Genomic DNA, 23,444 nt, shown 5'->3' on the forward strand with positions numbered 1-23,444 from the left:
GGGGGAGCCTGTTGTTGTTGATATTAAGGTCCGGGAAGGTAGATTATGGCCCTACACCAACACTCCTGGGGATTCTAATAACAATGCTGGGGTCCCAGGGAGCCGCAGAGGTGCGAGAGCTGTCAGACCCTTTGTTTTCGGGGCCCACTCATTACATTACAATTCCAAAGATAAGGCTTCCTTCATAGGCTACAGAAAAACCCACGGAGGAGGAGCCATTGTTCTTCACTGCATGCTCACCTCGCGCTTTTGTAAACCTACAGGAAACGCGCTCCTGTAAAACGGGGGGACGCACGCAGCCCTGTGAAAAGATGGCGGCAAAAAACAGCCCCTCGCCACAAGTAATAAGAGTGGCTCTTCTCCAAAGGTAATCATTATTCTGCCAGTAGGAAACTTGTGGGATGAGAGCTGATTGTGTTGGAAAAGTAGCAGATGTATACACGCTGGAGGGATTTGGGCTGGAGGAGTGGGGAGTCTAGGGGGGCTTTTTGGGGTGGGGATGGTGTTTGACTGCCTCTTACACATCATACTGAAAGTGTCACATGAGAATGTTGTGAAAAAAATGAGGCACATGACAGAGGGGAGACACATGACAGAGTTGGTGCGAATTGGGAAGCGAAGGGGAGTACTCCTCAGGGAGTGTGTGTGTGTGTGTAGTTTTTGGATTCTATGATGTATGAATTTGTGTGTTCCTAGTTGTGATCTTAAATTCATGATATGAGCCATTTTCTTTAAAAAAATGGAAGGGAAGGAGCCATAGTAAAACATAGAATGCATTCAGATCTGCTATTCTGTGTCCAAGCAGATGAAGAGGACAGGAATTTAAAAAAGGCTTTATCTTGTGACCCTGTGGGATCCCTTTATTCATTATTGATGTGAGCCGCCATTTGTTTGTTTGGTTCTTTTAATTCTGTAATCAAAGCGAGAAATGGGGTGAACCTTGTCAAAAGTGGGCTTGTTGTCGTATTTTAATTATGAAGTTGATTGCTATTAGTGTCAGTCAAAAAAAGGGAAGGAATAAATAAATGAATAAGATCTCTATGTGAAAATAGCAATTTGCTTTTGAATGAGATGGATTTAAATGGTGAGCTCTGACGACAAAATTTGGCCCCGATTTCTTAACTCACTGCCTTTGACGGCGATAGACGTCATATTGGATTGGACGTCTATTGCGTCAGTGATCACTGCTAGACCTACCAGTGAAATTGGATTGGACAATAGCAGCCAATAAGTTAATATTATTCAAAATATAAAACTACGTTTTAAAAAACAGATCTTTTTGACCCAATTCCGATGAAAACAACGCGATTAGGCCCGATATAGAATTTTTGTTGTTTTTTTCCTCATAACATTGCCACAGAAATATAGTTGGGTTGTCAAACAATAAAAGTGTGTAGCGGTGTGTGTGCAAATCAAGTTTTGGAGCGTGACAAAAGCAGGCTTTAATTAAATTAAAGGTAAGGTGTTAAAGCTGTCGGCCAAAGGAGCACATAATGCGGTGCATATCAATGGCGAGTGCGGGTCAGGTCCCCCCCAGGTGCTAACCAAATGAGTGTGAATATTCAGCTTGTTCCCCTCCACTTAACTCTCATGACATGGTATTAGTGCTGCCCACTCGGACACAGAGTGCATTCGTCGTTATGCGGAGGTGGAAAAAAATAAGTTGTCCCTGCAGCACTGGTATTTTGACAGAATCTACAATGGAACATGAGTTGAAGAAGGAGGAGTCAAATTAGGTTTATCATCATTAGAATTGGGTAAAATAGATCAGGTTTTTGAAAAGGTACTTTTAGCTCATTGGTCGCCATAATGGTGATAGGTGCTCCGCCCATTTTGATTGGGTCACTTGGCAGCATTTTAAACATACTAAAGTCAGATGGTGACACCTAAAATCCAGAGAACCCCAAAAATTCTATGAGGCAACAGGAAGATCATGTATTTGTTGGCATTTTAGTTTGAGTGTTTTCCTGTCCCAGATTGTCACCAGTTTTTGAGGAAGAAGATTGAGTGCCCTAACCTGGCACCAGATATTGATCCCAATGAAAACAAGTTGCCAATCCTAATAAACAGCACGTCAAGAGTCGCCCGACCGCGGCGCAATATCGTCGCAACGGGACATTTCATGCCGGAAAACCACAGGGATATCGGCGCCACCGCAGGGTCTCCGTACATTGTATTTAGCATGTGCACCGACACACGTGTGCGCCGCTACGTGCATGGGTGCACATGTGAGGGACTAATCAGCTATGAGCTCGTGACTTGATGGTAGACAGTTATCTGGTCAATAACCGCTATTAGTGTTATTAAACACTGAAATAACAATTGAGATATTATGCCGAATAGATTTTCTCACATTGAAGACAACAATGGTCAACTTCCTCCTTGATCGTTGTCATTTTGTTCTGGAAAATGTACCTTTTAAAAAAAAAAAAAACATACTAAAGTCACTGGTATCCATTTCTAAAATTAAAAAATAAATTAATTTTAAAAAATGTTAATTTTGCAGGACAAAATGACAACGATCAAGGAGGAAGTTGACCATTCTTGTCTTCAATGTGTATATATGTATATGTATATATGTATATATGTATATATGTGTATATGTGTATGTGTATATGTTGGTGGAAATGTATATATGTATACTTGTACATGTACGTGTGTACGTGTACGTGTGTATGTGTACGTGTGTATATGTGTACGTGTGTAAATGTGTACGTGTGTGTATATATATATATATATATATATATATATATATATATATATATATATATATATATATATATATATATATATATGTGTGTGTGTGTGTGTGTGTGTATTATTATTTTTTTGTATGTAAATATATATGAAACTGTCACTTCAGTCACTGGTTGGCTTGAGGGTTAATCGGATGCCACAAATTTTTATCGCTATACTTAAGATAAAAGAGAATTAGATGATCTGTTAAAGAATAGTTTCATTATTTAAAGCCTCTCTGGAAACAGCATGTGTCTTAAACGATGGAGCCCACGCTGCGTGGGGGCCACCATTTAAAAGCAATGATGATTTTGGGCTTCGGACAGACAAAGTTTCCTCAAGGAACCTTGGGAACCCGTGACCTCTACTGGTGTCTTGACGCAGGTCCCCTTGGGTGCGAGTCAATCGTTCGGACCCCACTGAGCAGGCGGGCTTGGCCACGGCCCACCAGGGTCAGAAGGAGGACAGGAAAGAGGCAAGCCGGTGGCGTTCTTAAGGTCATACTAATTGTCGTGGACATACGCGGGCCTATAGTTAGACTGAGCTGAGAAGAATGGGGGGGTTGGCAGGGGGTGCTGTTGCTGTTACAGGTGTGGACCTTTAATTAAATATCACTGCAAAGGTTAATGCACACAACCAGGAAACTTAAACACATCTTCAAGTCTTAGACAGCAATTAAACCTATTTCCTCCAGAGGAAAAATCGTTGATAAAATAGTCTACACATGATTAAGTGCGCCTGTTAAAACAATTCTTTATACAAAGTGTTCGGTGGAAGTGGAAGTAAAGTCTGTATTTTTCAGACTATTAGTTGCACATTTTTCATATTTTTGCAGGGCCTGCTTAAGTGAGACTTTTGTCTTATACAGTAATACCTCGAATATCCCTGACAATGGACCCATGCCCACAAGGAGACAAAGGACTTGGACTAAAACTCCCATGAACCTGTTTTAGGGGGATTTATATCAAGCAGAGAGGAACTATTTTCAGTCTGAGTTCAATATTTAAAGTATTTACATTTGTATATGTACATTATACTTAGATATTATTACATCTGAGTCTTTTGATATGCTTATAGCTGTAATATTTGATGAATGCACTTGTGTACTTGTATTTCTATATAGGTGTGAAAACATGTATTGTGGTGGTTATAATGGGTTGATCCTACTTCGTGTTTTTTCGTTTATCGCGGCCATGTCTGGTGTACATTGACCGCGATATTACAGGGATTACTGTACTTTTTTTCTTTTTAAACTGTTCATATGTTATATTAACAGGTCTATTTTACTAATACCTTAAAGTATAAGGTTTATTCTTTTATTTCAGATCAATAAAAAATGGGCAGGGTAAATTCTGGTTGTGACCTCATAAGATAGCTAGTAAACATTCTAGCTCTGACATCGTCATCTTTTCGGAGATGTTTAATGATGATCTAAGTCTGGAAGTGTGAAAAATAACAGTTCAAAAACTGGTTTGCCCCACCTCATTTACGCCGACCACTCACGTCCGTATGTCGTATAGCCTATCCATCCGCGTTAATCAACACAAGCTGCTCCCAGATCTGCCAGGTCTCCTCAAAACAACTTCAAACCAAAAGAATTGGGATTTTTCTCCTTGAAAATGGACACCTGTGACAAATGCAGAAGACAAGAAGCCACTTTACAACAATTTATGATAAACACAAGGAATTTGAGTTCCATTCTGTAGAAATAGGACCTCGTTTACAGCATTAGCCATTCCTTGCCCTTGCCCCAAACTTATCTGAGAAGGATCCTCGCCGTTTCCAAGGTTTCAAATGCAGCGGCATGCCTTTAAGCCGCCGCCTGACTGTGAGCGCAGACTCGGCCTCTTTTCACATTCACAGCTTGCGTCCAGCCTCAAGCTCTGACTTGGCCTCCCTTTTCCATCTACCCTTTGGAGCAGGGCCAGTACGGGCAACCAACGCCGCCATGTTGACCCTGTTTCATAAAAATCTCATCTTATTGCTCAATGAAAGTTAATTGATATTAAAAAAAACTCATTGTGCATGCAAACGAACGTCCTTTTGTTTCATTTAGTGTTTCACGATGCACTTTTTCAGTATTGCTCAAATCTTTTTTCCAAGCATTACTTTTCTTAATTAGTCAAAATCCAGGGTGGATGTTCTGATACATAGTTCATTTCCAAGCAGGAAAAAAAACACAGCTTGAGGAAAAAACTCACTCTAGCTCATTTTCACCTTGTTGGGAATTACTGTCACAAATGATCTTATAATTAGAACTGGCTCATCATTTAATTTGCAGTCGAATGTTGCAAATGATGTTAAACAAGACAGAAAACCCAAAAATGTCATCGATGACTGTGAAAACAGTCTTATTAAAAAAAGTCACACCAAAGTTGAACTCTGCTTCCTTCCAATTAACAAAGTTAGTTTTTCTCATCTCCGCACAAACTTCAATGCTATTTATTTTGAGTAATAGTGTTTGAGAATCAACTTACAAGCTTCTCTTGGTCATTGTGGCTTCTTCTTAAGATTTTGTTTATATATGCAGATTGAAGAAGCAACATTCACAGGCGGCTCTGTGCCGGCACCCTGCGAAGAACAGCATAATTAAATGTATTGACCTAACGGGATGCAATGAATATACAACACACATAGTTGAGGCTAGGTGCACAAATAAATTCAAGCTAAAATGGAAAAACATTCGTTCGTTCGAAGTAGCCAGCTCCAGGCCAAGCTGATGTTGACGTACAGCTTTTTATTTTTATGACCGCATTTTCTAGACTATAAGTCGCACCTTTTCGATAGTTTGGCTCAGCCTGCCGCTAATACTCAAGTGCAACTTATCATTTTTTTTCTCTCCCCAACCGTTGTGAGGATAAGCGATTAAGATAAGTGTTTTACTGGTCTAAAAATATTAGCATTGGATCGGTATCGTATCTAGCGAAAAATCGGATTGGTTCGGAATTGAAAAACTCAGTATCGGGACATCCCTAGAACGAATTCCCAAGAAGCACCTTCCTTTGCAAAAAAATTGCAAGAGCCGTATGGGAAAGCGAAAAAAACACTTCACACACCCATCATCTCTAAAATGAAGAAAAAAAACGTTTGAATGGCAAAGCAATTACTGGCACCAAATCATAAGGAAAGAAGAAAGATGCAAACTGGTGTTGTGTGAGTGGCTGTGGACAATAGCGAGCGGCAAGGCAAGAAGCAACCCCCATCTTCACACTACCACTACTACTACTACAAGTAGAATCCATTTGCATGGCGGGCCAACGATGGCTGCCAGCACATTGTGATGTAAATACACTCATGAATCTAAATCCAACGTACTCTAAATTGTCCAATTCCAGTGCTCTTACAGTGCTTTCGATTTCGAATGCATCGGCATTAGAATAGCCGGTGAGCGCTCACGTCAGGAAACACTTGACGAAGGTCTGGATTACTTTCAATTGCCCAAGCCGGTCAAAAAGAAAAAAAAAAGGACGATTTGAGGGAAAGCTTGCAGAAAATGGGCATTGTTGGTGGGCATCATAATGCGAAAAGATACGCTAAGTGGCCCATTAACAAAAGAAAAAAGATTTCCTACTGTGAGTGGGTGTGCTTTTGAGGGTTAACGCCTATCCACCCATCCTAAACTCTGTTAGTTCACAATGTTGTATTTTTTCAGTCTCTAAAATAATCTTTTTTTTTCATAAAAACAAACTCATTTGGTGATTTTTCAATATAAAAGTCACACTGAAAATTCCCAGTCAAAATGGATTGGAACCCTCTATTGCCATCAATGGCAGGCAATGAGTTAATACACAAAGTTTTATGCGATTAATAATTCAAGTTCTTAACTCAAATTTTGATCGTCAAACTCCAGCGTCAAAGCGACTTCAACAGAATAATTCCTCGCGTTGTTATCGCCATTTTGAGTCCACAAAACAACAAAAAAAATCTTCTCTATTGTGATCATCCAGTGCAGCATTAGCTTTAACTAGACAGAAGCGCATTTTAAAAACAAAAAACAAGGCCATTTTTGAAGCGTGCAAAATGAGCAAGCTGGCAGCGACGCCGTTGTCACGCGGGCGTGCCTCCCTCCTCACGTCGAGCAGAGGTGGGGCACCGTCCCTGGGGTCCACTATCGCAGCAGGTTAACCTGGCACTGCTTTTCCAGAGAACTGATTGCCAGGCCCCCCTGCTGCTCGAGGTAAACCCACAATTTTCCATCAGCGGGGAACACGGCTTTATTAGTAAAAGTAAGAGAGCTATATGCGGGAGAACAGTGAAATTATGTTCATTGAGTGAGGATGGAGTCAAAGACTTGTCCGTTTTGGAGCACTTATTCAAGGAATTGAGATTTCAAATGGAAGCCAATATTATTATATTGTGCATTTTGACAAATATTTTATCTGCGAGGTCATAGGAATATAAATGGAAATTGTAATTGAGCAAATTGTATTTTATATATTACATTTGACCATCATTATTTAATTATGTAAATGCTCTCGCAATGATTATCAACAATGATTTATAAGGGAAGAAAAATAGTATTATAGTATTAAATAGAAAACGAGAGAAAGCAGAAATATACAAATTACTTGCCAAGTAAATTACAATAATGTTATACATTTAAATGATTTTTCCCCCTTTCGTTGTGCATTCATTCTTTGGCGGGTGCAACTCAGATGCGACTTATAGTCCGAAAAATACGACAATTGAAATGTTGCATATTGTGTAAAATCGTTAATGTGGAAAAAAATCTCAGTAAAATATCTTTTGTATAAACCCTGCGAAATAATTAGTATAATATCATCACTTATTGACAAAACCCAACTATTTCAACAGATAACACCATCAAAAAATCAATAGCATTCTCCACATATTTGACATTTAAGAAGCTAATAACACAAAAGATCCAAAAAAACAATTAAAAAAACAACCAGTGGTATAAAAAAAATGAAAAAAATAAAAACGGGACAAGTTGGAGGGCAAACAAGAAGAGCCGTATGGTTTTCAAGGTCCCCATTTGTTTTTCGATGTTCCATGTCAGGTCGGTGAGCCGAAGACGGTTCAAAGGCCATCGCTGGGATTACGGCACATGTAAGGACCACATACTGTGGCTTGACATGTCCGCCAGCTTACAGTGCATTTTTCTCTGACAAAGGCGGGTCACGCATAGCCAAGAACGTAGAAAACGCTTTCAAACGTGCATCGGAAGAGGTGCCAAGTTTGGAAAAACCTCCACCCTAGAGGTTATTTTGTTAAAGGGGCATTTTTGGAGGGTTGACAAAGTCAGATCGCAAAGTCAAGCGGTAAAATCAACCGGGAATGGAAATGTGCTTGGAATCAAAGTGAAAGGATTTCTGATTGGCCCTGGCATCCTTTTGATTATTCTCAAAGTGGACCTCAGAGAAGAATAAAAAAAGCTTGGACATTGTTGCTAGTTTTCCTGTTCTCTCGAGTGATAACTTTGTTGGATTTACGCTCTGCATTTTTCAGACTACAAATCCCATCGGTAGAAGAATACAGAAAGAAGAAAAAAAAACATAAGACGCATTTTTAGGTGGGCAATTTTTTATTTGATCAGAAACCAAGAACAAACATTTGTTAAAGTAACAAAACAGGCTACATAGGCATCTGTTGACATCAGTTTTTCAGATAACTATCTTTAAAAAACATAGGCTGTCGGTGGTAAAAAGAAAAAAGAAAGCAATAGTTTAAAGAATTTAGAAAAATAATAAAATTACCGATTAGAATAAGAATGTATGCATTCAAGCATAAATTGAATGGAAACTTTCTTACTTTCTTGAAAGACTAGTCATGATTAAAAGCCCATTTTGATGGACTCCTCTGAAAAGCTAACCTCCTTGGCCAAAGTCGTTAGGTCTCACTCAAAGGTGCTTAAAGGCTTCTTTAACGAGGCCCGTTTGCCGATCAACCGTTACTCCGCTGTTAATGAGCGGCCACGGTGCACAAGGACACGCCGAGGGCCGGGTGGTAGTTACCGATCAGCATGGGAGCGCCGTAATCCTTCCGCGGGTGAACTCATCTGTCTCTATGTCCACTCCACTCTCAGACGTGTGCTAACATGCCATAAACGCTCGGTGCCGGGCTCCCGCTCTTACCCGGCCGGGGGCGCCTCAGCCACCTGATTAGGCTCCCCAAAGCCAATTTCATTCGTTGCCCTATTGGCGCTTTGACCATGCTTGCGGCTAGGCGCTCTTTAGTCAAAAACAAACACACCTATCCCAGGATTTCTCTTCCTCAAGAGCAGTGTCATCCCAACTGGGGTTGGCTCATCAGCAAATGAAAAAAACTATTGAATATGACCCGCACAAGAAGCTTAAAACAGCCTACACTCTGTTGCACTTCCCAGCTTCAACACTAGTTGGAGCTCATTACTGAAGCAGTGAGATCAAAACGTGACATGTTGAAATTCTATTTAGAATTTAATTACTAATCTTAACTATCCCATCCAACAACGGCACCCTGAATTGATTAACTGCAATATTTAGTTTTACATGATTAAACATATCCAAGGCTATATCGGCATCTATCTGGCATTATCGCCCTCTATCTGGCCGTCAATGTCAACAAATCAATTAATACCCAAGGATACAATACATTAATTTCTAAAACTCCATCTTTATCCTATATGTTCAACCAATAAAAGCAAAATGTGAAGCTCTCGGAGAAAAAAGTTTGGACAACCATTATTCATATCGTGCAGCGACACTAGAGGGAATTTCTCATTCAATCTGTTTAAAATTACTAAACCAATTTTTTTTTTTCATACAACAGTCGGCACCGTAAGTCGCCTTCTGTCCGATTTTTAAAAAAATGTCAACCATCGGTAGGACGGGAGCTCTCGTCCCCCTACTGGGAGGGCAAAGCAAGCTTCGGCCCCCTCCGCCCGCCACTCACGAGGCGGAAGGTGGGAAGTAAACTGAGGCGACACCCCTGGAACTCCTGGGCGCCGTGATACACATACCTCATCAACGCCTCCTTTGCACGAGGGGGGTGTGGGGGGCAGTAGACGGGATGGCGTGTCACTCTGAAGTGCTTAAAGAATCTTTTTTGGGTTGGGGGGATTCATGTTTATATTCATGACTGGCAAAATGAATGCAGATCCTTCCAAAATATATTCATCAATCTGACAGCATCTGATTTGCACGAGATACTCTGACATTGTTTACATCTTAGCAAACATATCACCATTCATAGTCACATTTTGTCAAATCTAGTATGTTGCAGTGTTAGCTGGATGTTTCCACAAAACCATGAAGGACGCTTTGTCGCATTTAGTGAGGGAAGAAAAATCACGACAATTAACTCAACAATGAAATTATGTATGGAATATACACCTAGCACCTGACCGATGTTCAGAAAGTTTGAGGCAGCGGATAATACATTGATTTATCAGACACCTGGGTTCAATCAATGGCACATAAAGTAACATGACGAGAGTGAACGGCGCATTGACGTGTTGAGTGCTAACTGACTGATCGTCAATACGCTTACTGACCAGAAAGGTCTCTTCATTGTCGCAAGGAGGTGGAGGAAAAAAAACAGAGGTGAAAGTCAATCAAATTAGTTCCTTCCAACCTAGTTGCACAAGAAGACCCTATCCTAGGCAATATCCATGGGGGTGCTATGAGAGCAGTCACCCGCGGAGAGGCTATTGCTAAAACCTGAAATAACCCGCTCGACTTTGCACAAAACCAAATAAAGTACAGTACATCTATAAGACAACAAAAAGGAACCGATGTAGGAGGGCGGAAAAATGAAAGTTTATTATGGCTCATTTGCATGCGACAAGGCCCATACTAATGTGGTATTTGTTTGTCTCCTCTGGTGAATGGACCCCTCCAAAGAGCCAAAAAGCTTCGAAGATCGCATTGATAATGACTAGGCCAGCAAGAGTCCACCATGGTGGTCGCAGCTGGTTTGATCCCAGTTGCGCTTTCATTTGGTTCTCATTAGGTAAACCTAAAAATCCGTTTTCCGCTGACGGCTCTTCGAAACCTTAAACTTTTGATGGGGCCTATGTGTCTCAAATGGAATCGACCCCCATTTATCCCATAATATATATAATATACAGTATATTTTAAGTGTGTTGCATCAATTATTTGCCCTGCAGGGAGTTATAGTCATTCCACCTTAACTCAATGCTTATGCAAGTTAAAACAGTCCCGATACTTTAATTTTATAAGAAAGTGGTAATGTTTAGGTTGTCACAGCGTTTAAAAATAATTACCATTCATGACACTTACTTTTGTCTGATGAATGTGTGAAAAAGTGTTTTTTTCCAATCCATACCTAAACTTTTCCAGTCTTTCAAGGTGTATTAGAGATTAAAGTTTAGTATAGCGGTGTACAGTATAGTATTGTATTCTAGTGTGCAGTAGTGGAATGTAGAATACAGTAGTACAAAGTACACTAGTGTAGACTAGTGTCGTATATTGTGGTGAGCAGTAATGTAGTGTAGAATAGAGTAATGTAAAATACAGTAGTGTACTAGGGTAGAGGAGTTGTGTAGAGTAGTATAAAGTACAGTAGTGTAGTCCAGAGTACTGTTGTGTAGTGTAGAATACAGTGGTGTAATGTATAGTAGAGTAGTGTAGAGTACAGTAGTGTTGTGTAGTGTAGAATACAGTGGTTTAATGTATAGTAGAGTAGTGTAGAGTACAGTAGTGTTGTGTAGTGTAGAATAAAGTAATGTAAAATACAGTAGTGTACTAGAGTAGAGAAGTGTAGTGTAGAATAGAGTAGTATAAAGTACAGTAGTGTAGTCCAGAGTACTGTTGTGTAGTGTAGAATACTGTGGTGTAATGTATAGTAGAGTAGTGTAGAGTACAGTAGTGTTGTGTAGTGTAGAATACTGTGGTGTAATGTATAGTAGAGTAGTGTAGAGTACAGTAGTGTTGTGTAGTGTAGAATACAGTAGTGTAAATTACAGTAGAGTAGTGTAGTGTAGCATACAGTAGTGTCAAGTACACTAGTGTTGTATATTGTGGTGAACACTAGTGATGAACAGTATTGTAGTGTGTAAAATAGAGTAGTATAAAGTACAGTAGTGTAGTCTAGAGTACTATAGTGTAGTGTAGAATACAGTAGTGTAATGTACAGTAGAGTAATGTAGACTACAATTGCGTTGTGTGGAATACAATAGTGTAAAGTAGTGTAGTGTACAATAGTGTAGTAGTATACATTGCTGTAGTGTAGAATCCTAGTATAGTAGATTGTTATTTCACATGCTGTATACGTTATGTCTCGTATTGAGAATATACTACATGCAACAAATATTTTGACATGCAGTCTGCGACCCCCCAAGTCGGGAAGCACTCACTGACGAAGCAGACATTTTAACGTCGAAATGAGTTCTGTTGTGATTTGGAACGGAATAAGCTCTTACATTCAGTCAACTTGAGCAATCCTGCTCGCCTCGCCCAAGGTGGCCTTTCACAGTAGAATTTTCCCAGGGAGCCCCTGCTCCTCCCAGAAAAAGATGTGATGCAAAATAGCCATAAGCTTTGTTCCATTACCTGCCAGCCTCCTCTATAAAACAAAAAAAATGCACCACCCAGTCACCGTCCTTCACGGGGTGCCTGAGGGCACGTCTCTGGTGTGTTTGAAGATAAAAGGCGGCAAAGTATAAGCGGCATGTTTACAGGTGTTGAGGAAATTGAAAATTTCCTTGGCCAAGAGTGGTGTGGAATGGAGAAAGGAAGTTTGTGCGGGTACCTGGCGCGAGTCTGGCTTCTCTCGAGGACTCACTCACGTACAACCTCCAAAACAGCAGTCCAACTCCTTCACTTTCTCTTTGGTATGTGATTTCAAAAGACGACTCCTATTAGAAAAACAATAGAATTTATCCGAGTCCAACTTTCACCATCATAAAGCTTTTTTTTAAAGACCCCTTATTATGGGTTTTCACCTCATTAAACCTGAATGTATGGCATTGTTGCAAAGGCAGCGAAAACATGGAAAAAAATAGTCCAGTAAAATTTTAGGGTGCTTTTTTTTCCCAGAGCAGATCTAAAAAGTTTGTAGTTCTGTACGTTTTCTTCGTCAAAAAGCCCGATCCCACACCTCCAACTAAATTTCCTCAATATAGATTATATGTAGTATTCAGAAATAAGTCATGTGAAGGGCTTAAAGAACCAATAAAATTTTTACCATTTTTCAAAAGATGGGAAATCTCCAATATAGAGTTGATTTCAAACACTGTACAGAACTTACAATATTTTTTGTTGTTGTTTTCAGGTATGCAACGCACAGGCAGCCAATCCAAGGGTCCTTTCTGGCTAATAAACCTGCGGTCAAGCAAGGAGAAAACAAGAAAAAGCACTTTGAGGTTAGTAGAAATCACTTAAAACTTAGTGTTTGCCAGCAAAATGATCAAAAAGAAAACTGCAGAATTAATGAAAATCAAGGGGAGAAATGTAGAAAAATAAGAATAAAACACATTGAAGTATTACTGAAACTAATTTCCAAAACCTAAAATGACTGTGCTTCCACTCTGAACTAAATAACCAGGATGAAGAAAGTAGTGAAGTCTTTTGATGGCATAACAATAAGACACTCCGTCAAGCCGAGTGCGTCATTCACTCTGCGTCTTTTCCTTCTTTTCGGGCAATCCGGTTCAAGATTGGAGGAGAATGTTTATGTTTTACAAATGGGAGGCGCTTCCTTAAATGAGTAAAACAGCAGAAGTGGGGGTGTGTTGGGTGTGTGTGTGTGGTTTGTGTGTGTGTGTTGTTTGTTTCTACAGTGTGCCAGGAGAAGTGACAGAAGCACCGCATTCATGTGTGTGAGAAAGGCGGCCGCAAATCTCAGGATGAAAGTCGACGAAAGGGGGATGGCGGCTTTTGCACAGGAAGGCTGTGAAGCTCTATGAGAGCCTCCCAAAAAAAAAAATATTAAAAACAGGCACACACCAGGTATGTAACATTTCTTATAATCAGGAAAAACGGAAGGCCTGTAAAAAAATCTGAATCAGAAAGATCCCATCAAAATTTGATTTCAAAGTACTCCATGTTTTATATATAAAATAGCAATTGAGTAAAAATAGCAGAAAATCAAATTAATGATATTATCAATTATATGATACATCAATATTCATCACCTAGTGAAAAAAATGGTATATTTGGCCAATGTAGGGTTAATATAAGGATACAAACCTGTCTTAAAACGTCATAGATCACCATGACAACAACATTCACTATTGATATAACAATTGCAACTGTGGACGAAATTTCTGATTTTACTTCGTCCGATTCAAAATAAAAACGTATGAGCTACCAGAAGTTGCTGCGGGCCGCATGTTTGACAACGTCATTGATGATCAGGAAAATAAACGCCAACATTTTAGCCCCACAACAGGAGACCCGATAAAAAAGTGATGTCATAAAACATGGATTTTGGTGCCAAATGGGTAAATAGACTGACATCAGTGTCTGATTTTCAATGCTTTTTTTTCTCTTTTGGTAGGTACTTGCATGATGAAGATTACCGGATAATCCCAAATAGCAGAGGGACTTTATCGACGCAGCCCAAACAAGAGCTTGGCTCCCAAGAGATTACAGTAAGATCATTGCACTTGTATAAATGCATCTTAACCATATTTAAATGTATTAGCTGCATTTTTACTCCACGTCTGCGGTTAAAATGGTCATATTTACGCTGGATTTGCTGCTTGGTTAATACGACGTAGAAAAATACAAGGCATGTTTTGTGTAAAATGATCCACCGATATAACATAGCAAGCTGCATTGTGACTTTGATAATATAATGGTGCTAAAATATAATACATCCAATTGTACGGACGAGGATTAGGTCCATTGAAGAAAAACAAGTGGCCCCGATTTTCAGAATTCTGACTTTAAATTCTCAGAATTTTGACTTTGTTTTCAGAAGTTTGAGAATAAAGTGAGATTTCTGACTTTTAAATCAGAATTCAGACTTTAATCTCAGAACTTTGACTTGAAAGTCAGAATCATTATTTTTTTCTTCAATGGCCCTAATACTCTTCCATACAATCGTTTATCCAAGCAAGTTCTTCTTAAATTGGTAGTCATGCTTGTAGCAGTAAATTCTAAACGGAAACTGGCTGTTCAATAGTAGTCGTTGAGTTCACGTGTTGTTCCCGTGTCAACTCATTTGCATGAGTAAATATATCATTGTTTCTTGCAGATTGATCAGTAGACCGATTCCTTGTTTTCTTGCAATAGTAATTCAATTTCACCATTTCATTCTGACACGTTTTGACGCATGCGTGCGTGCGTGTGGGCAAACAGGTGGGAATAAGCACACCCCCGCACGCACACAGACGCCTTAGCTAAATGACTTAACAAGAGGTTTTTTTTTGTTTGTTTGCGTGTGCCAGTGCTGAAGATAAAAACTTGGCCTAATAAATTTAGATGGGAGAAATGAAATAAAATTATTGAGCGGAACTATGCTAGATCGGACACACAATGGTACAAAATTGGCACAGAATAGGACCAGTTAAAACGTTGTGTCATGAGAAATGAGGGGAAATGTAAAAGAGGCTAAAAATAAAAGAATATAAAATTTTAAAAAAACTCACCTGCAGTTGTGTTTGGACGTTAAAAAATCTGTTAAAAAGGGTTTAAGTTGCATAACATTAGTGGCATGTGAAGACTTTAGTTTCTTAAAATACATTAGTAATCAATCTGGATTGAAAATCACATACAAACATGACAAAATGGCAACATGTGCGTAAAAATCTGCAAACGTTTTCACATTGTGTAACATTATTAGCATCTGCAAGTGACTTTGGCACAGTTTTGATCAATCAAATCACCTTGCCTTTTTAAAATACAGAATCCCACCAAGACCAGTTGCATTGTTATCTATAACTGTAATCAATTTGGACAAAACTACACCAAATGATCCCTTCCAGACATAAAAAAACAAATGGCAGTACGTGCGTAGAAAACTGTTTTAAAAAAAAACTTAACATTTTGTGACATTATTAGCATCTGCACAGGACATTTTCAAGAGTTTTGCTCATTCCAATCAACTTTCTTTCCCAAATTACAGAACCCACCAAGACCAGTTGCAAGTGGAGCATAACCGTAATCAATCCGGACACGACGACGCAAAATGAGGACTTCCCGAACATTGAAGAATGTCAGTGCATGCGTAATAAAGTACGTCTGTAAGGGAAGGAAGAAGAGAGAAGAAGAAGAGGAAGATCTAGCCTTCAAGTGTGGATCGATGAGCCCAGCAGGAGCAGGACAGGAACCGAGCCGCATGCGGACCCACTGAGCACAAATGACCTTTTGCCGCTTCCCGCCCCGTCGGAGGTCACCGAGCCCCTCCCATGCTTATTATATAGAAACTCAGAATGTCGCCGTTCGCTTCGGTGTCAACATCCGCTCTCCACATGTTTATCCCCAATGGCGTGTCACAACCACAAGTTCAAGTTCGAGTCCCTGGACCACAAACCGCAGCGAATCCGACAAAGTCTGAAGCCCAGCTCCACTTTAGCAGAAACAGAAATCACTTGTAGAAAATTGGTACAAGTCTGAAACTATACTCAAAGTCGAACATTTTCTGCTTCGAAAAAAATTAGACCCCGATTCCCGGACAACAAGAATTCAAGACTACGAAACAAGTGTTTTCAGAAGGACTTTTGAGGCGCCTACAAAACAACTCAAATTTCAGCAAGAAGTGTCCAAATACAGTCGGTCCCCTGCTCAGTCCAAGTTCAAGCAGAAAATACAAAAATCTCTGCTCCACCAACCCAAACACAGACTTCCCTGTTTGCCCGACCAGCTTTTTTTTCTCTCAAGTAGCTCCAAACTCAGACCCTACAAGTCAAGTTCTAGCCTACACAGGTAAATATTCACTAAGTATCAAGTACACGTTGAATAGAGCACACAACAGTAGCCTTTGTGTATGGTCAAAATGGACCTAAATATTTCCAAAGTTCCTTTATTTGGTGGCTCAAATGTCTTTTCTATTCAGAAGGCTACAAAAATGCACTGCAGGCCGAAATCAGAACTTCAGGGGTACGATAAGGCATTTTTCTACATCGTGAATTAAAAACAACACACACATATATAAAGATTGACGAGATATGACCACCTATCGTTTCGTTTTTTTTGTAGGCCCGTAATTAAGATGTCCACTGACTGACAGGAGAAGAAGCATAAAAACACATAAAAAGGACGCACATGTGAGAAAAGTCAGCACTTACAACACTTCATTTTATTATATTTATATGGATTCAAATGTTTTATCACAGTCAGGATGAAAACACCTCTTTAAAACTTTTCCAAAAAACCAAAAGCACGACGAAAAACAACTGCCCCGTGAGTTTTTAAGCTCTTCAATTGTACATATTTATAGTCCAAAAGAAAAAGAAAAAAAAAAAGAAACATTCTTTTTATAAATACTGTTTCATCTGTAGCAAGTAAATACCATAATTTAATTACAAATGGATAAATATGGCAGTTGGCTATTTACACTCACACACACACACATACACACACACACACACACGCACACAAAACAGGAAAGAGTTACAGGTAAAAATAACAGCACAAAGTTTCATCCACCCCCTCCCAACCCCCCGCCGGTCCTTCCACATATAGCAGTTTATGTCACAATTTGCAGAGCACAAAAAAGGGACGAGTGAAGCCCGGCAAACTTTTTCCCCCCTTAAAAACAAATTTTAAAAAATGTACATTCACAAGCATGATTTAACACGGTGTGTTCAACTTTGGCACGCTTTCCAGTTCGTAGGCGTTGATGAGTTCGTAGTATAGTACAATCAATTTGCCTGCTTGGGTTGACGATGGCCTACAATTGTTATTGGGTTATGTGCACTAAGAGTCCAGTTAGAGTGTTAGCTACCGTTGAAGAAACATCTAGACACCGAAAAAGACAAATCTAGCACGATCAAAGTCAGCCGCTATTTACAACAGGGTTTTCATATACATGTTCCCTTCCGTGCTGGTGGAGGGTACAGTAAAAGAAATTGGAATGTGTGTCCCCGTCTCCTTCTGGTGAGGGGGGAGGGGTTCCAGTGCTGTGAAAAGTGTGTGTGTGTGTGTGTCTTCATTTTTGTCCTACACATACCATTCACTGAAATTGGATGTGAGGCCGCCATGGCCGCCACCGCCACCGCCGTGGACGATGGACGCCGGTGATAGCGTGGTGTTGCTTTGCGTCTCGGCGGCGGGCGACACCAGGCCCGGGGGAGTGGACGACTCGTAACCCGAGCTGGCCGCCGGTGACGAGTCGGACACCGACGGGGCCGACTCGTGCACCTACGGGAGATATTTGCGATTGAATATGACGTTATTTATTTGATTTGGGTGTACACGTTTGCCTGAATAAGCTGAATTTCATTAGAAACGGCACAGCACGAAAGGCTGGCCGCTGTTTTAACTTTAGGATTGCTTTGGGAAGATGAGAAAACGAAGAATTTTATTTCAAATTTGGATGGCTGAAGACATGTAGTTTTTTTTATGTAAAAGAAAATAAACTACGGTGGGTGTTATCATTTTTTGCACTTTTTCCCACATCTTTCTCACGTTTCATACTTCAAGTGTATTTTATTAGGTGATGTGGTGTGACCACTATGTAATTTATTATTTTTAATTGTCAATTATTTATGCATAATTTTCTAATTGAGCTTTCCACATTACATGGGAGGTTAGAATCTAATCCTATATTTACTCAACATTTTCCATTTAAATTACAAAAAAAACAATAATATAATGAGATTAACATAGAATACTACTGATACTTCATAAAAACAATACACAGTATTTTTCAATTACCCCTTGAAAGTGCAATCTACTAAATATTTGACAGCAAATCAATTTCAAATAGAATTTGTATCATATATATATATATGATACATTAATTTAGATCATGACTCAGAATTAATGTTCCAAACGTTACGCTTGGCCATGTAGAATTAAGGAAACTAAATTTTCTCCCTTTAAACCCAACTTTACATGTTCCCAATTTACAAAACTCATATTTTTGCATACCTTCATGTGTTTTCGCAGGGAGCTTGGGTGTGTGTAGGACTTGTCACACATTTTGCACAGGTATGGCTTGTCCGAAGTATGGACGTGCATGTGCTTCTTTCGGTCGCTGCTGTTGGCGAACCTCCGATCACAGCCTTCAAACTCACACTGGAAAGGTTTCTCTCCTATTGAAAAAAAATGCAGTCAATAACATGCACAAAATGCGTCCCTCTTACCGACATGTATGCATTGGAAATTATTTTTATAAAAACAGGGGAGATGGGCAACAGCAGAAATAACACATCAACCTTCCTGCATATGCAAATGTGAATGGGGGTTAGCTTGCTTAGCCTATATGCGCATATTGATTTAGGGAAGGATTGTTTGAGGGTGGGTGGGGGGCCCAGGGCCATCGTCACTAGGCCTACAGAAGGCGCACCATTTGCTCGGGAGACAGTAAAAATCTAATTAGCACCTGGCCTTTTTCTTGGGACCCATCATGCGTTTCTCAGTAAGATGGGTGCACATGGTGAAAGGCCTGGATTGCACATTAACATCAATAGCAACAATAGCACACAATTATTCGCTCAAAAAAATCAATAAACAAAAACAAAACAAAAAGAAACATTTTAGCATTAAAAATTTCATTAAAGTGGCTTGCTTGTATGTGCATTTTTAAGTGCTTCACTAAATTAATGCAAGGCAGGAGTAAGTGTAAAAGAAAAATAATACAGGCTCATTGTTTAGGTAGTATTATGAAAATGTAAACAGTTTTGACATTTTTTAGGTGGTGATATAAAATGTGGCTGTAAATAAAAGCATTTTCTAACCAAAGCCTGTGCTTAATTTGATTGTAATGCGAAAAGGAATGAACAAGCTGAGCCCTCGTTTAAAAACATTGACATGAAATAATGTCACGTTCGTTCTATATAATAATCTGCATTAGATCGAGGAGAAAAAAACGCGTCCGAAACACATGATAAAACTTACTTAAGTATGCAATCTTTTCCAAAACACCACAGAAATAGTCCAAAGTGCGCACGTCATTTAACATGGCAGATTTAATTTGCCTGTACAACTACTACTAACCATTCATATTTTCTATTATTCAAGCTGTATTTTACTCGAATCAACCGCAATGAATGCATATTTGAAGCGATGACGACCTGGAATAAAGAATTATGCGTCCGACTATCGAAATTTCAAAGTGCTCCAACAGAAATTTAAGCGAACATAAATAGTAAATAGCGAAAAACGACATAATAAATAAATAACCTTACCTGTGTGAGTGCGCTTGTGGATCTTGAGATTCTCGGAGCGGGCGAAGACTTTGCCGCAGCCGGGGAAGGGGCAAGGGAAGGGCTTCTCGCCCGTGTGCACCCTGATGTGGTTGACCAACTTATACTTGGCCTTGAAGGGCTTGCTCTCCCGCGGGCACTCTTCCCAGAAGCAGATGTGGTTGGTCTGCTCGGGCCCACCGACGTGCTCCACGGACACGTGCGTGACCAGCTCGTGCATGGTGCTGAAGGTCTTGTTGCAGCACTTTTTGGGGTTGCTCAACTGCTCGGGTTCGATCCACTTGCAGATCAGCTCCTGCTTGATGCACTGCTGCCGCATGTAGCGGAAGAAGGCGCCCGGATGGTGGTGGTGATGATGGTGGTGGTGTGCGGCCATGTTAACGTTGACGGAGCCGTACTGGTTGTGCAGCTGGGCGGCCGCCGCAGCCGCCGAGTAGGCGTCGCTCCGCGGGCTGGACACCTGGTGGTACTGCTCGGATCGGCCGAAGACCTCGCCCGCCAGGCCCAGCCTCATCTGGCCTGACGCGTGCGAGCCGTGCTGCTCGTGGATGCCCGGGAACAGGAGGTGGCCCTGCGGCGTGTCCGCGTGGTGGTGAGCCGGGTGAGCCGGGTGCAGGGAGCCCGCGGCTGGGTGCAGCGAGCCCGCCGCCGGGCCGAAGAGAGCGTGCTGGCCTCCGGCCGGGGAGCTCTCGCCGAAGCCGCGGCCGCGAAACAAAAAGTCCCGGCTGGAGTTGAAGGGCGAGCCCGCGTACGAGGTGACGTGCGCGCCCAGAGCCGCGGCCGCCGCAGCCGCTGCCGACCCGGGGTAGCCCGGCCCCTGGCTGCTGAAGGCGGAACTCTGCCCGGGCGGCGAGAGTTCGTGGTTGAGCTTGAAGGCGCCCATGTGGGCCGCCGAGTCCACAAAAGTGTTCTGGGCCAGGCTCAGATCTCGCTCCTGCATGTCGCCGCTGGTCGGGTGGTGGCGGGCGAAGGAACCCAGAGCCGGGAACTGGTGGCCCGCGTCCAGCAGCATGACGCCGCGGGGCCTCGTTGGCTAAAACGTCGCTCTCTGCGGAAAGTAGTGGCCGGCAAGTGAGGTGAGTGACGCTGTCACGCGCTCGGCGTGAGAAAGCGCATAGCTCGACTCGACTCGACACTTGCAAACGCTCGCTTTTTTGGGCGCAAGTTTAATTGGAAGGCGAAATCCAAATGTCTCAAGCTCCTCTCGCGCGTCCAAATGTCCTCAAAGTGGTGTCATTTGCTTTTGTTGTTGTTGATTTTTTTTTTTGTTCACTCTGTCCCTCAATGATTCTCGCTCGCTCGATGCGACTGTTTCGCTTTCGGGGTCGCTTCTCTCTCCCTCACTCACTCGCTCGCGCGAGGGTCCCAAAAGCTTCTCCGCGGACTGGCCCTTCCTCCTCTAACGCCCCCTTTAACTGGGGCCACTTGACGGGCTCCTCGCTTCGTCATTGGCCGTTGAGCCTCATCAATCCCAGGTGGCCCTCCAATGGCAGGTAACTCCACGTTGTTGCACGAAATGATTACCGCCTACTTTTTTGAGGAGAAGCTTTGCAAGGGAGGCATTAAATGCTAAAAAGGAGAGACGATGCATGGTTTTAGACCTTTGCATCGGCATCTCAATTTTAAGGAGTTTGCCACTCGTTTTGGCGATTATGGCATGCATGCTGCAAAAGAGTAACAAATACAAGCCGTGCAACGTCAAGACAAAAAACGGTACATGCTCGACAATTTTAGAAAGCAAGAAAATAGCAGTTGTGATTTAAAAAAATATATAAATCATGTTCCTGATTGAGTCTTGGAACATGAGCCCCTTTTATCATGGCATTACACACATTTTTTGACAGGGAACTCAAACTATGAATGCCTATTTATGAAGCATTCCATCAGATTGAATTTTTCCTTACTGCAAAAAACAGTGTATGCATGCTCCTAGTGGCTGTTACATATTTTTTTACACTTGAGTTTCATACGTTTCATTGATCGGGTCTCGAGCACAATGACGATGAAATGTTATGTAAAAAGTCATAGCAGACTACATGTCATATAAAACATATCTAATTCATGGCACTATTGGGAAATTATTTTTACTCGTAACTTTTTATGAATGAGAAACTCTAAAATTTTTGCTAAATTAAACCATGTTGAAAATGTATTAAATAAACCAAACACATAATAAAATATCAAAATGAAAGTTGGGATGCAGTTTCTACTATTAATGCATTTTAAATTTGAATAAAACTGACACTATGGATTGCATATCTATTTTTATCAATTGCAATATAGACCACACTGTACTGTGTGCAGAAAAAAACCCAATCCAAATTTCCTGTATGTTATGTTCGAATAAGACAATCATTAAGGCCACCGTGGAAAAATTCTAAACAAATAAATGCTTGATGCAAGATCTAACTATTTTAATTTCCTATTTTTTTTAAAGCGCTGAACAAGCCCCCTCCTGCCACCATATGCTCAATCAGTGCCGATTTGTTGATTTTGCATTTGTGCTGATAACGATGCCCTAATTCATTTGGCATCCAGTCGCCTTGGGAACATAAATGAAAACAAAATGTGAGGAGTCCAGCGGTTACGAAGCCACCGCAACCACCACATGTCCTGCCACAGCTTGTTTGTTTACTCTTTTATACCCACAAACCCACTATGTGGTTCTCACATTAAAGCCCCCACCCCCACAAACACACCCACACACACACTCTATAAAGGTGGCGACATGGTGGATGCTCCTCACCACCCTTAAAAACAAACCACCAGTGAGGTCAAACACCCTATTTGGGGTGTGGAAAACTAATTGATCAAAGGTGGTCAAAGTAAAGATAGTGGGCGATATAGCCTATCTAGCCTATCCGCCTTATAAGCATACCACAAATCCATTTCTGAAAGCGAATAAAACCTCCACAAAATCCCCCAACATTCAAATCTTCATCAGTTCACATTTGTTTTGATGCCTTTAAATTATTTCAAGAAGCAAAATGACTGCCAAACCCAAACAAGCATGCAAAAGTCCACCAAAGCGTTACTAGTTTCAAGCAAAATACACACATTGAACGCAGTCAGTATTAAAATGACTATTTTCACATAACTACGAAAAAATGGCCGGGTTGCGTTCTAGCTGTGGGACGCAACCTGGCCATTTTTTTCATATGCCTTTAAAAGTTTAGGAAGGAAGTTAACTCACAGTTTTCCTCGCTTAGGCCGCTCCACTCGGCTGGAAATTAAACCTGGAGAATTTGCTGCATGGTCTCTTGGCGTCGACGTTTTGGGGGCTCCTCTCCTCCTTTTCCTTCAGTTCATTTGTGGTGGCTCGGTGGGAAACAGAGGAGCTGATCCAAGTTCAAAGTCGGGACTGTCGAGCCCATATTGAAGAACTTCATTCTTTCCTTTGCGCGGGCTGCTTGGGTGGGATAAAGGA

At 41.0% G+C, this 23,444-nt stretch overlaps 1 protein-coding gene and 1 long non-coding RNA gene across 2 annotated transcripts; both read right to left on the reverse strand.

Annotated features, from left to right (window-relative positions):
* Positions 1-4,568: 4,568 nt before the first annotated feature.
* LOC144086602 (uncharacterized) lies at positions 4,569-13,029 on the reverse strand. The gene is made up of 4 exons (XR_013304534.1): positions 12,949-13,029; positions 12,451-12,556; positions 5,214-5,307; positions 4,569-4,693 (listed from the first exon to the last, which is right to left on the reverse strand). It is a non-coding gene; the product is annotated as an uncharacterized LOC144086602 (long non-coding RNA).
* A 3,893-nt stretch (positions 13,030-16,922) lies between these two features.
* zic2a (zic family member 2 (odd-paired homolog, Drosophila), a) lies at positions 16,923-23,355 on the reverse strand. Its single transcript, XM_077616519.1, has 4 exons — positions 23,211-23,355; positions 20,000-21,065; positions 18,741-18,904; positions 16,923-18,008 (listed from the first exon to the last, which is right to left on the reverse strand). The coding sequence occupies exons 2-4, from the start codon at positions 21,027-21,029 to the stop codon at positions 17,808-17,810; spliced, it is 1,395 nt and encodes a 464-aa protein (XP_077472645.1). The 5' UTR covers positions 21,030-21,065; positions 23,211-23,355; the 3' UTR covers positions 16,923-17,807.
* Between the last annotated feature and the right edge of the window lie 89 nt (positions 23,356-23,444).

This window comes from Stigmatopora argus, chromosome 13 (genome assembly GCF_051989625.1).
Source record: "Stigmatopora argus isolate UIUO_Sarg chromosome 13, RoL_Sarg_1.0, whole genome shotgun sequence".
Classification (NCBI taxonomy): Eukaryota; Metazoa; Chordata; class Actinopteri; order Syngnathiformes; family Syngnathidae; genus Stigmatopora; species Stigmatopora argus.

Coding starts and splice junctions, on each gene's coding strand:
- zic2a (XM_077616519.1), bottom strand. CDS start 21,029: ATGCTGCTGGACGCGGGCCACCAGTTCCCGGCTCTGGGTTCCTTCGCC. Junction 18,905..19,999: donor CCACAAGCGCACTCACACAG/GTAAGGTTATTT, acceptor TTTTTTCAATAG/GAGAGAAACCTTTCCAGTGT. Junction 18,009..18,740: donor CCCTGCGAAAACACATGAAG/GTATGCAAAAAT, acceptor TATCTCCCGTAG/GTGCACGAGTCGGCCCCGTC.